The sequence below is a fragment of the Tachysurus vachellii genome, chromosome 7 (genome assembly GCF_030014155.1).
Source record: "Tachysurus vachellii isolate PV-2020 chromosome 7, HZAU_Pvac_v1, whole genome shotgun sequence".
Taxonomy (NCBI): domain Eukaryota; kingdom Metazoa; phylum Chordata; class Actinopteri; order Siluriformes; family Bagridae; genus Tachysurus; species Tachysurus vachellii.
The window spans coordinates 20,446,501-20,458,552 of record NC_083466.1 but is presented as its reverse complement, the minus strand read 5'-3'; the positions used below and the strand labels follow the sequence as shown (position 1 = coordinate 20,458,552).

At 34.4% G+C, this 12,052-nt stretch overlaps 1 protein-coding gene across 1 annotated transcript; it reads left to right on the top strand.

The window, feature by feature from the left end:
• Positions 1–2,123: 2,123 nt before the first annotated feature.
• Positions 2,124–8,495, top strand: LOC132848822 (E3 ubiquitin-protein ligase TRIM39-like). The gene is made up of 8 exons (XM_060874845.1): positions 2,124–2,259; positions 2,863–2,949; positions 5,592–6,154; positions 6,311–6,406; positions 6,516–6,749; positions 6,846–7,008; positions 7,139–7,174; positions 7,795–8,495. The coding sequence occupies exons 2-8, from the start codon at positions 2,886–2,888 to the stop codon at positions 8,340–8,342; spliced, it is 1,704 nt and encodes a 567-aa protein (XP_060730828.1). The 5' UTR covers positions 2,124–2,259; positions 2,863–2,885; the 3' UTR covers positions 8,343–8,495.
• Positions 8,496–12,052: the final 3,557 nt, after the last annotated feature.

The following is a 12,052-nucleotide window of genomic DNA, read 5'->3' as shown; positions in this document are numbered from 1 at the left end:
GCACAGGTAAGCACTTCTGGCGTGAATATATGTGAATGGGGAATGAGAAACAGCTGGTGCGGCAATCAGGAAGAACGGTGGCTGATGGGAAGTGTAGTCCGGAAGCGCGCTAGTACTCCGGGGACGCGTCTCTATGGCGACGCTCGTCCGGCGGCTCGTTACACATGACACACACAAGTGTATTGTCCAGACATGGCTGTATCATAAAAAAGTCAGAGCAGATGTTCCAGTGATTCAGTTGCCTTGTTTCTCTATCACTGTGCATGGGTCAATATTATGAAGTTTTTTCCTGTTTCTATGTTGAATATCTTGTTTCTGCTCAATGTGTGTTTTATTTTGTGTTCATTGGAGTAAAGTAAATTTTAGGTTGCTTGTAAAATCATTTCTAATAATAATTAGCTTTAAAGTACAGAATGTTTTGTTGTCAGAGTCCAGATACAGTAAGTGTTATTTAAGGTGTTATTTTATTTTGATTTAACAGAGTCCTGAGAAATGTGGTTCCCCCTGTACTACTGTATTATCAAAGAGAAACATTCAAAGTACAATAATTATGTTCTTTATTCAGCAATATTTACTCATCCCTACACACATTTAAAGTGAAATCACACACATAACAGATGTGATTGGTAATAAGTAAAGTAATTTAAAGTAGTTTAAAGTAATTTGCCACAACATCTTATAAATGGTGTCGACCCAAAGTACCATGAAACATGCTATCAGGCATTTCTGATTAATAATCTTAATAATAATAAGTTTTCTGTTTGATCACCCAGTGACTGGGACTCAGATTGCATGTTGTACTAGTGAGAATGCATAAGGGAAAACTTTTAACTGGCCTCCCCATGATTTTAAATATCAACTTAGGTGATAAAAGTCTTTTACTAGTACAGAATATCTGTTTTCAATATAAATGTAATATTAAATTGATTTCTTTCTACATGCTGTTCTACTAAAGCTCTGTCTTTACTGCTGGATTGTTGCACAAATGGTAATGCAGTTACCCAGTGTACGTTTTTTTTCATATGCTAAAACAGGATTTTTCTGTAAGAGCACTATCATATAATAATCATATTAATGTGTACAAATATTGTTTTATTCTATACATTTGAGATCCACTTCTATCCAGACTAACACTAAGTTTTTATTTTCTAATTTAAGAACATGATAGCCTGCTGTTTCAAGATTTTTTTTTTTTCCAAACACTTCAGAAGAAACTTTTGGATATTTGGACAAAAGCTATTTGTTTTTTTTTAACCACAGGACCTGAGCTACAGAAAAGGGTAGGCATATAAAGGCATATTTTGTCCTACACAATTCTGAATGGTGATTTATGTTTTGGGAAAAAATACTTTTAAATTCTAGACTTATTTATTTACTTACTTACTTACTTACTTAATTTACTTTGTCCTATAACAGTTCATAGGTTCATAAGGACTCTAGAGTTTTTTTTAGTTTTTTTTATTTTTTTTATTTATAAGGTCAAGTTTTTGGAATTTATGTATAAATACTTATGTATAAATAAATAATTATTTTACAAGAAACATAGTTCACAATAATTTGAAAAAATATTAAAATAAATTTTAATTTAAAATAAACTAATTATAAACCCAAATCATATCTGATAATGCAATAGTTTTTAAAAATAAAATAAGCCAAGAAAATAACAGATACATGATTGACATAATAGCACATTTCATTCAACTGCAGTACCGTACTTTAGAATAAAGCAGTTTTCCAGGGGGTTTGTACAGTATAGCACTAAGGATATAAACTGATATTTCTACAGTCCTTTTTTTTTTTTTTTAACACATTATGTTTGTGGAGCTTTGTCATTACAATTCAAATATTTTTTGAATTGCACTATTCACCCTCATATTAAAATGATCAATAAAACATTAAAAAAAAAAAACAGCTGCTGATGTCTGTATAGACACAACTAAAACAAAACTATCACAAAAAAGAGGGAAAAAAAGTGTTGCCAATAGTAAACAATTCCAGCATCTGTTAGGATAAATGTAAGAATGTTTGCTCCATTTGTACCGAAAACTGCCATCTGCTGGTTACTAGACTAAATTACATGGTTACACAAAAATCCGTTTTTACCTTAATGCACTGGGATAGTATGTGGAACTGCGCCTTTATCAAACACTATGAAGTAAACAAGGAAGTGACTAAAGTGAAAGTGAACAGAAGTTAGATCTCATCGGAATATCAATGCAGACACTTTAATTCCCAGAAAAAAAGACGAATAAAATAAAGGTATGAACTTCAGTGACTATTTTGTAGTTCATATGTTTTCTATGTTTATGATTTATCTGGATAAACGTCACGTTAAAAATGTCAGACAAAAACAGTGTGTCTAACTATTTGCTAAAATCCTGATGCTGATATACAAGCTGATTATAAAATGTATAAGTGTTTGTTTCACTGAAAAAAAGTTTCACTAGTTAAAGCAGCACAAACACTTAATACAACTTAAAATACAATTATCCTTTATGCTTAAAGAATAAATTTGCCTAGACATGTGAGCTAATCTAAATGAACTGGATAAGGGTGGGATTGTGTGGTTAGGAATACAGAGTTGAACACTGGTGAAACATAAACATTGATACAAACATAACAGGAAGTGAGTAATAATACAGTTACTAAGCTGAAAGCTGTGAGAAAGATCAGTGGAATTCTGCTTTTATTATCTCATGAAGATAAGAATGTTTATATGTGTTTTAAATCAAAGACTAAAAAAATTCAGTCATTCTTTAAGTTTAACACTGCAGACAGACATAACTGAGTTAAACAGACTAATCAGTAAAACCTCATACTGTTACATGTGTGGACTGAATGATGTGATTTCTTACTGTAAAGGTTAAAAACACAGGAGGAAGCAAATGGCTGAATCTTCATCACAAACAAAAGGCAGAAAAAGAAAGATCATGGATGAAACACATGCATGTAAGTTTTACTATTTATGCATAATTTGTTTTGATTTATTTCTATTTAGTAACCCTAGTGTAATACTGTTTTTATAAATATTAAAAATTAAGTAAAAATGAATTATACGTCATTATATATATATATATATATATATATATATATATATATATATATATATATATATATATATATGACGTATAATTCATTTTTACTTAATTTTTAATATTTATAAAAACAGTATAACATGGTGGTGGTAGTATCATGCTTTGGGACGGTATTTCTGCATTTGGGCCAGGACAGCTTGCCATCACTGATGGAATAATAAATTCAGAATTATGCTGGTGATATCTAAATGAAAATGGCAAGACATATGTCCATGACCTGAATCTCAAGTAAATGGGTCATACACCAAGACAATGAGCACAAGCACCCAAGTCTGCCTTCCAAAGAGGTCTAATCCAGAGAGGTCTGTCTAATTAAAGAGGAACAAAGATAAATGTTTTTGAATGGCCAAGTCAATGTCCTGACTTTAATTTAATCCAAAAGAAAAATTGTGGAAGGACCTGAAGCAAGTAATTCAAATGAGGACACCCACTAAAATCTGAGTGTTGAAGCTCTTCTGTATTGAGGAATGAGATAAAATTCTTCTAAGCTGTTGTGCAGGACTGATCAAAAGTTACTAGAAATCTTACCTGCAGTTATTGCTGCCCAAGGGCTTGCAACAGAGACAAGTTGCATATATGTAATGCTGGATCTTTTTTTTTTTCAATAATTAAATGAAGAAGTATAATATTGTTTGCTTTTTTGTTTGTTTACTTTTAGGACAGTCTGGTGATGTTTTGGGTCATATTTATGCAGAAATATAGGAATTTCTAAAGGTTTCACAAACTTAAAAGCAACATTGTATATAATTAAACCATGATTGTGGAATTTAATTATTAACTGTGGTCAGCACAAATAATTATGCTAAAATAATTCTGGGAGTCTGAAAAAATCTTTACTTTTTTTGTATATGGTCTACAGCGTTTAAGATAATAAGTACAGTGGTGCGAAAAAGTGTTTGCAAGTGTTTGAAAAAAGTTTCAGATCATAAAAAAATGTAAATATTAGTCAAAGATAACAACATGCAATGAAGGGTTTTATTATAAAGGAAGGGTTTTATTATAAAGGGAAAACAAAATCCAAGCTTACATGGCCCTGTGTGAAAAAGTGCTTGCCTCTAAACCTAATAACTGGTTGGGCCACCCTTAGCAGCAATAACTGCAATCAAGTGTTTGCGATAACTTGCAATGAGTCTGTTACAGCACTGTGGAGGAATTTTGGTCCACTGATCAGACATTACATTACCACCACAATATTTTACTGTGGGTATGATGTTCCTTTTCTGAAATGCAGTGTTACTTTTACGCCAGATGTAATGGGACACACACTTTCCAAAAAGCTCAACTTTAGTCTCATTTTGAGCTTTTTCTCCAAATTCCTGGGGATCATCAAGATGTTTTTTTTTTTTTTTTTGCAAATTAGAGGCGAGCCTTTATGTTCTTTTTGCTCAGCAGTGGTTTTCATCTTGGAAATCTGCCATGCAGACCATTTTTCTTATGGTGGAAAAGAAAATTCTCATGAACACTGACCTTAACTGAGTCAAGTGAGGCCTGCAGTTCTTTGGATGTTGTTGAGGGGTATTTTGTGAAATCGCGGATGAGTCGTCGCTGCACTCTTGGGGTAATTTTGGCCGGCCGGACCCTCCTGGGAAGGTTTACCACTGTTAAATGTTTTAGACATTTGGGATAATGGCTCTCACTGTGGTTTGCTGGAGTCCCAAAGCTTTAGAAATGGCTTTATAACCTTTTCCAGATTGATAGATCTCAGTTACTTTCTTTCTCATTTGTTCCTGAATTTCTTTGGATCTTGGCATGATGTGTAGCCTTTGAGAATATTCTGGTCTACTTCACTTTGTCAGTCAGGTCTTATTTAATTGATTTATTGATTGTGAACAGGTGTGGCAGTAATCAGACCTGGGTGTGGCTAGAGAAATTAAACTCAGGTGTGATAAACCACAGTTATGTTATGTTTTATCAGGGGGCAAACACTTTTTCACACAGGGCCATGTGGGTTTGGATTTTGTTTTCCCTTAATAATAAAAACATCATTTAAAAAGTGCATGTTGTGTTTACTTGTGTTATCTTTGACTAATATTTAAATTTGTTTGATGATCTGAAACAGTAAAGTGTGAAAAAACATGCAAAGATAAAAAGAAAATCAGGATTTGGCAAATGCTTTTTCACACCACTGTATGACTGAAATAGTGTTAATGAAAAATGTAATGTTGTAATGTAAAAGTATTGTGATGTAAAAATAATCAGCTGTTATAATGACTTTGCATCATCATACCATCATGAATGTATGTGTGTATTTATCATGAATGAATTACACAATAATGTTTTTCAACAAACATTAGCTGACACCTCAAAGTGTTTTTAAACTTTAGTTAAAGTGAGTTTAGAATAACAAGCCTTTGTTGTATCAGTGCAGGAAAACCAAGAAATTTGTGTGTCATTTTTACACCTAAAGATTAATTTCACTTAATCTGTAGATAAGACTGAAACAAATTACAGTATTTCTACACTATTTATAAACAATTTGTAACATTTTGCTATCAGTTTCTCATGGCTCCAGCAGTCTCCTGTCTGAAGATCAGCTGCTGTGTTCCATCTGTCTGGATGTGTTCACTGATCCAGTCACCACTCCATGTGGACACAACTTCTGTAAGAGCTGCCTTACACAGTACTGGGACAAGAGTCAACATCAGCATTGTCAATGTCCAGTATGTAAAGAGAAATTCACCAAGAGACCTAAACTGAAGATTAATACAACACTGAGAGAGGTTGCAGATCACTTCAAGAAGAAAAGAGGTTCTGACAAATCTGAGGTTCTTTGTGATGCCTGCAGTGGAGAGAAGCTGAAGGCACTGAAATCCTGTCTGGATTGTGGACTGAGTTTCTGTAAAACACATCTAGAGCCACATAAACATGTTCCAAAACTTAAAAAACACAAGCTAATAAACCCTGTGGAGAACCTGGAGGACTACATATGCCAGAAACATGAGAGAGCTCTGGAGCTGTTCTGTAGAGATGATCAGACGTATGTGTGTCAGTTCTGCACTGAAGGAGACCACAAGAATCACAACACTGTTCCTATAGAGGAGGAGAGCAGAGAGAGGAAGGTGAGAAACACTGATTTACACCAACTTTAATGTTATTCTCATTAAGTCATTAACATCAGATATGGACATTCAGTTTCCTGTACTAAAAACCTTTACTCAATACTAAAAGATTTTCATTTCTTTAACATAATTATTCTTCTTCTATTCTGTCCTCAGACTCAGCTGGTGAAAACACAGACTGATGTGCAGCAGATGATTCAGGACCGACTGAAGAAGTTAAAAGAGATCAAACACTCAGTGGCGCTCAGAAAGGTGTGTACACACTTGACATGAGTTATATTAGGCAATGAAAAAATTGCATTAAACATTAGTTCACTATTCAGTGTTATCTGATGGAAGTGAAAATGTTTTCCTCCTTTAGAGAAGCACAGAGAAAGAGAAAGCAGACAGTGTTGAAGTCTTCACTGCTCTGATTCGCTCCATTGAGAGAAGTCAGGCTGAGCTGCTCAAGGTGATGGAGGAGAAGCAGAAAGCAGCAGAGACGCAGGCTGAAGGACTTATTAAAGAGCTGGAGCAGGAAATCAGTGTGCTAAAGAGGAGAGACACTGAGCTGGAGCAGCTCTCACACACTGAGGAGCATCTCCACCTCCTACAGGTCAGTGTTCCTCTTTCTGCTCACTGACAATGCAGAACATCACAGAACAACACTCACCATGCTGAGGGATTTCTCCTCTCTCCTGCACTACTGTAGATTTACTCCTCCATGTGCAGCCCTCCACACACCAAGAACTGGACTGAGATCAGTATTAACACTGATGTGAGTGGGGACACTGTGAGGACAGCTCTGTCTCAGCTTCAGCAGACTCTGAATGAGAAACTCACTAAATCACTTCATGACATGTTAAAGGAAACAGGTGAGAAATTATTTTGTATTTTAAATTTGAGTCTCTAATAGACTTTTTTTAATACTTATTGATTAATCTGTAACAAAAATGCCTAAAAATGATCTTAAATCTAATGACAGTGATGTTTTGTTGTAATTAGTTTCCACAGAACTGAAGAGGATTCAGCAGTATGCAGGTACAGTGAGCTTTCTGATTTCCTCTCATATTAAAATGTACATATCAGCATTACACCACTGCATCATCAGACTTATTTTCATCTGTAGATCTCTCCAGATAAAAGGAGTATTAAAGTGCCTTTCATTAGATTATTAGATTCATTAGATTCATTACATTGTCTTTCTACTTAATATAGCTCCTTAATATATGCACTAAAAAACCTTTTTCTACTTTAATTTTTACAAAGATTCATTTTAATAATTCAATAATGCAAGAAACATGTATGCTTGGAATACAATTAACTTTTTTAACTTTAAATGCATAATATTTTTCACTTGCTGAATTTATTTTGTCCATCAGGATCAAGTTTTCCCTCAAATGTTTTTCTCTCATTTTCTCATTTCACTTTCTATATACTTCCTGAAAAACAAAAATTACTAACACAGATATAACACTAAAGTTTCAGAAGGAAAACATCTTATATTTCTTATATTTGACAGACTCCTACCATTAATTGTGCAAGTTTATGTTAAGTTTATTTAATCTTCTACAAATCTTATAAATTCTAATGAATATGATCCACTGAATGATGATTCTTTTTTTACCAGTTTAATATCACACACTGTGTATTTCTCTTAGTGGATGTGACTCTGGATCCTGATACAGCTCATCCATATCTCATAGTGTCTGCTGATGGAAAACATGTGACGTGTGGAGACAAACAACAGAATCTCCCTGATACACCACAGAGGTTTACCAGATATGTAACTGTTCTTGGAAAGCAGAGTTTCTCCTCAGGGAGAATTCTTTATGAGGTGCAGGTCAAAGGAAAAACTGACTGGACATTAGGAGTCGTGAGAGAGACCATTAACAGGAAGGAGGAGGTTAAACTGACTCCTCAGGATGGATTCTGGACTGTGATACTGAGGAATGAGAATCAGTATCAGGCTTGTGCTGATACCTCTGTCCCCCTCACACTGAGAGAGAAGCTGGAGGTTGTGGGGGTGTTTGTGGATTATGAGGAGGGTCTGGTCTCCTTTTATGATGTGAAGTCCAAATCTCATATCTACTCTTTCACTGGTCAGTTTTTCACGGAGAAACTCTATCCATACTTCAGTCCTGGTTTAAATGAAGGAGGTAAAAATTCGTCACCACTGATCATCTCTCCTGTATTTAAGGCTGAATGAATTTTCACCAAACAAATAATTTAAATGGTGAGAATAAAAAATTATTTTTTCTGTTATTTTTAGAAAAACGTTTTACCTTGTAAGTGCTGTACAGATTATTTTTATACCTGTTTTTTTTTCTCTAAAACATAAACAAATACTTTGTAATCCTGCATTCTTTTTTTAAAACAATGTAATTGTGGAACTTTGACATTACAAAGCAAATATTAATAAAATTATTCATATATAGAATGCTTTATGGTCAGTGTCCAGACACAATAAGTAGGTAATTTGTTTTATAATTTCATTTCTTTTTCATTTCAGCTACACTCCAGATTTTTCTCTGAGAATAGGTGAACCTAAAAAAAGTGGTTTCCTGTAGTACTATATATCTACATTACATTTATATTCTACCATAAAGATACTGATGTATCTGCTTCACAGTTACATTAAGCAAGTTTCATCTTCATTCTTTCACACTAGACCACAGAGAGAAGGTCTCATAAGTATGTAACCCTGTTCTCTGAAAAAGGGAATGAGATGCTGCATCATAACTTGACACTATAGGAAAGTGCTTTGTTTGAAGCATGTTGGAACATACACCAATGTTAATAGCTAAAAACAAGTTCAGGTGATGTAACAATGCACATCAGCAAGACCATAAAATGGCATCTATGTGACATAATACAGATTTTAACTGTCTGAAGGAAAACGCTGGGCAGACCCAATGTGTGGCAAGGCATGCAGTGTCTCATTCCCTTCTCAGGTAACTTGTTTACATATGTAAACTAAGTAAGAACTCAAAGCTGTGTAATTTCTTGATGTTATGGGAAAAATACCTACCACACAGGGAAATGTGAATTGGCACAGGTGACTGCTGAGAGCAACCAACTGAACAGAAGTGCCAGTTTGTAGTCAGACAAGTAAAATAAAGGTATGTACTTCAGTGACTGTTTAATAGTTTGTATGCTTTATAAGGATAAACGTCACGTCTAACTCACTGCTAAAAACCTGATGCTGAAATACAAGCTGATTATAAGCAAACAAACGTGTTTTATGAACTGAAAAAAAAAGCAGAATAGTTAAAATAGCATGAACACTTAAATACAAGTTAAAATACAATTAACTTAATTAATTAACTTTTATGCTTAAAGAATACATTTGCCTAGACATGTGAGCTATCTAAATGAAAAGGTGTAATTGTGTGGTGTGTTTAGGAATACAGAGTTGAGCGCTGGTGAAACATAAATACTTATACAAACATAACAGCTGAGAGCTGTGAGAAATATCAGAGAAATTATGTGTTTATTACAGTCTCATGAAGGTGAATGTTTACATGTGCTTTAAATCACAACTAAATCATTTCAGTGCCATTGCTTAGCTTTACCACTGCAGACAGACATAACTGAGTTAAACAGACTAATCAATAAAACCTCAAACTGTTACATCTGTAAACTGAATGATGTGATTTCTTAATGAAAAGGTTTAAAACACAGGAGGAAGCAAATGGCTGAATCTTTATTACCAACAAAAGGGAGGAAAAGAAAGATCATGGATGAAACACATACATGTATGTTCTACTAATTCATTTGTTTTTTTCTTCTTTTTTTTCATATTAAGTAACACAAGTATGTTACTATTTCTATGATAACAACTAATCGGCAAGGGCTTGTAACTGTATTTAGTGACATGATTTATTGAAGAATGTCTATTACTTATTGTATTCATTTTGGCTGACATTAATGTATCATTTCATGTATAAATAACACCTTTGTTATAATGCTCAAACATGTCAAAGATCTTAGAAATGTATTCACACTAATAGTCACGTCACGAGTGTAGCTACCTACTCCAATACCATCATATCTGCACTCCTACGTTGACTCAAATTTTGCATTTTGTCTCTAGCCTAGACTTTAATACTGTCTGTACCTGAATCCAACACAGCCTGGTTTTTGACCTTTGTGATTTGAATTTGTCTGTACTGCACTTTAATAACGGCTCAACTGCATTTGCACCTGCAAGCCTGTTTCTGTTAATAGCAGAATGCTTTGCCACCTTGTGAATGCCGCAGGTGCAGCTGACTGGCATCAGAACTATTTATGGAGCTCACATGCTAGGTTGAACACCTCACATTTGAATTCCCTGGTCAACCTAGCCATACGCTAAGACCAGCTACTGCACAACTGTAAGCCACTATGATCTGAGAGCTCCATGACTAATACCCACACTACTGGAAAGCCCATGTAGCTGGGGCACATTGAGCTCAGCAATGTAAAATGAGAAAGATGCCACTGAGAGTGTTGCTGCTCCTTATGTGGTAAAATGTCATTGAGAAGAGTCTCAGAAATCAGAGAGAGGAAGATGAGAAACACTAATTAACATCAACTTTGGACATTATGATAGAAAATGCCACTTATTTTTTCAGTAGTAGTTCAGATTGTAAGGTTTAGAGTTCAAATTTCAAGACCCATTCCAAAGAAATAATTTGTTTTCTAATCTTTTATTAATTAAAAAATTGTTCCACCACATTTAGACAATTCACAAGACAAGATATTTTTTAACAAAAAAGAAGGGCAAATTTTATAATAAGTGTAATGACAATTATTTGTCTTCTTCTCTGCAGATGATTCAGGGCCGACTGAAGAAGATAAAAAAAAAAAAAAATCAAACACTCAGTAGAGCAAAGCAAAGTGTGTACAAACATGACATGAATTTATAACTGTTACATTTAGTTTTCTTTTTGCTGTACACATTAGTTCACTATTCAGTGTTGTCTGATGGAAGTGAAAATGTGTTCCTACTTTAGAGAAGCAAATTATTATTATTATTATTATTATTATTATTATTAGTAGTAGTAGTAGTAGTAGTAGTAGTAGTAGTAGTAGTAGTATTAGTATTACCTGTATGTTGCGGTCTGGCCTAGACCAGGAGCCTGTTTCAATAAGGAGGTTCAACCAACTCTGAGTTTTAACTTGAGACCTCCTTAATGAAACAGGCCCCAGAACATGAAACAAAAGCCAAAAGCAATGTGACACTAGTATGTTTTGGTGTTTTTATTGTCTATTGTGTTTTTTTTGTTACCAGAGGTTAGTTGTTTTTTTTTAAAGAAGTTGGAGAGAATGACACAATTGTTATTTAGACCCTGATATAGAACATGATGTTTTTATTGATGGAGGGTGTACTACTTTTCCCCTAAACATGACATAGGATTTAAGTAGCACTCAATAGACTCTGCAGGCATTTTCATCATTTTAGTTTTCATATGGTAACACTTTTGAAATTAATGTATAAATGCAGATTATTTTCCAAGAAACGTAGTTCACAATTATTCTTTAATACTTTTATTTATAAAAAGTATTTAGTCATATGACCTGTCTGAAGTAAAAACTGAATTTATAAACCCATCATATGGAACAATGCAATAGTTTTAAACATAACTATAATATTGAAGAGAAGACCTCGCCTTGATTTTATCAATTAACATAAAATGAAATGGCTTAGTGGTTAGCACGTTCGCCTCACACCTCCAGGGTCGGGGTTCGATTCCCGCCTCCACCTTGTGTGTGTGGAGTTTGCATGTTCTCCCCGTGCTTTGGGGGTTTCCTCTGGGTACTCCGGTTTCCTCCCCGGTCCAAAGACATGCATGGTAGGTTGATTGGCATCTCTGGAAAATTGTCCCTAGTGTGTGATTGTGTGAGTGAATGAGAGTGTGTGTGTGTGCCCTGTGA

Coding starts and splice junctions, on each gene's coding strand:
- LOC132848822 (XM_060874845.1), top strand. CDS start 2,886: ATGGCTGAATCTTCATCACAAACAAAAGGCAGAAAAAGAAAGATCATG. Junction 6,407..6,515: donor ACTCAGTGGCGCTCAGAAAG/GTGTGTACACAC, acceptor TTCCTCCTTTAG/AGAAGCACAGAGAAAGAGAA. Junction 7,175..7,794: donor GAGGATTCAGCAGTATGCAG/GTACAGTGAGCT, acceptor TATTTCTCTTAG/TGGATGTGACTCTGGATCCT.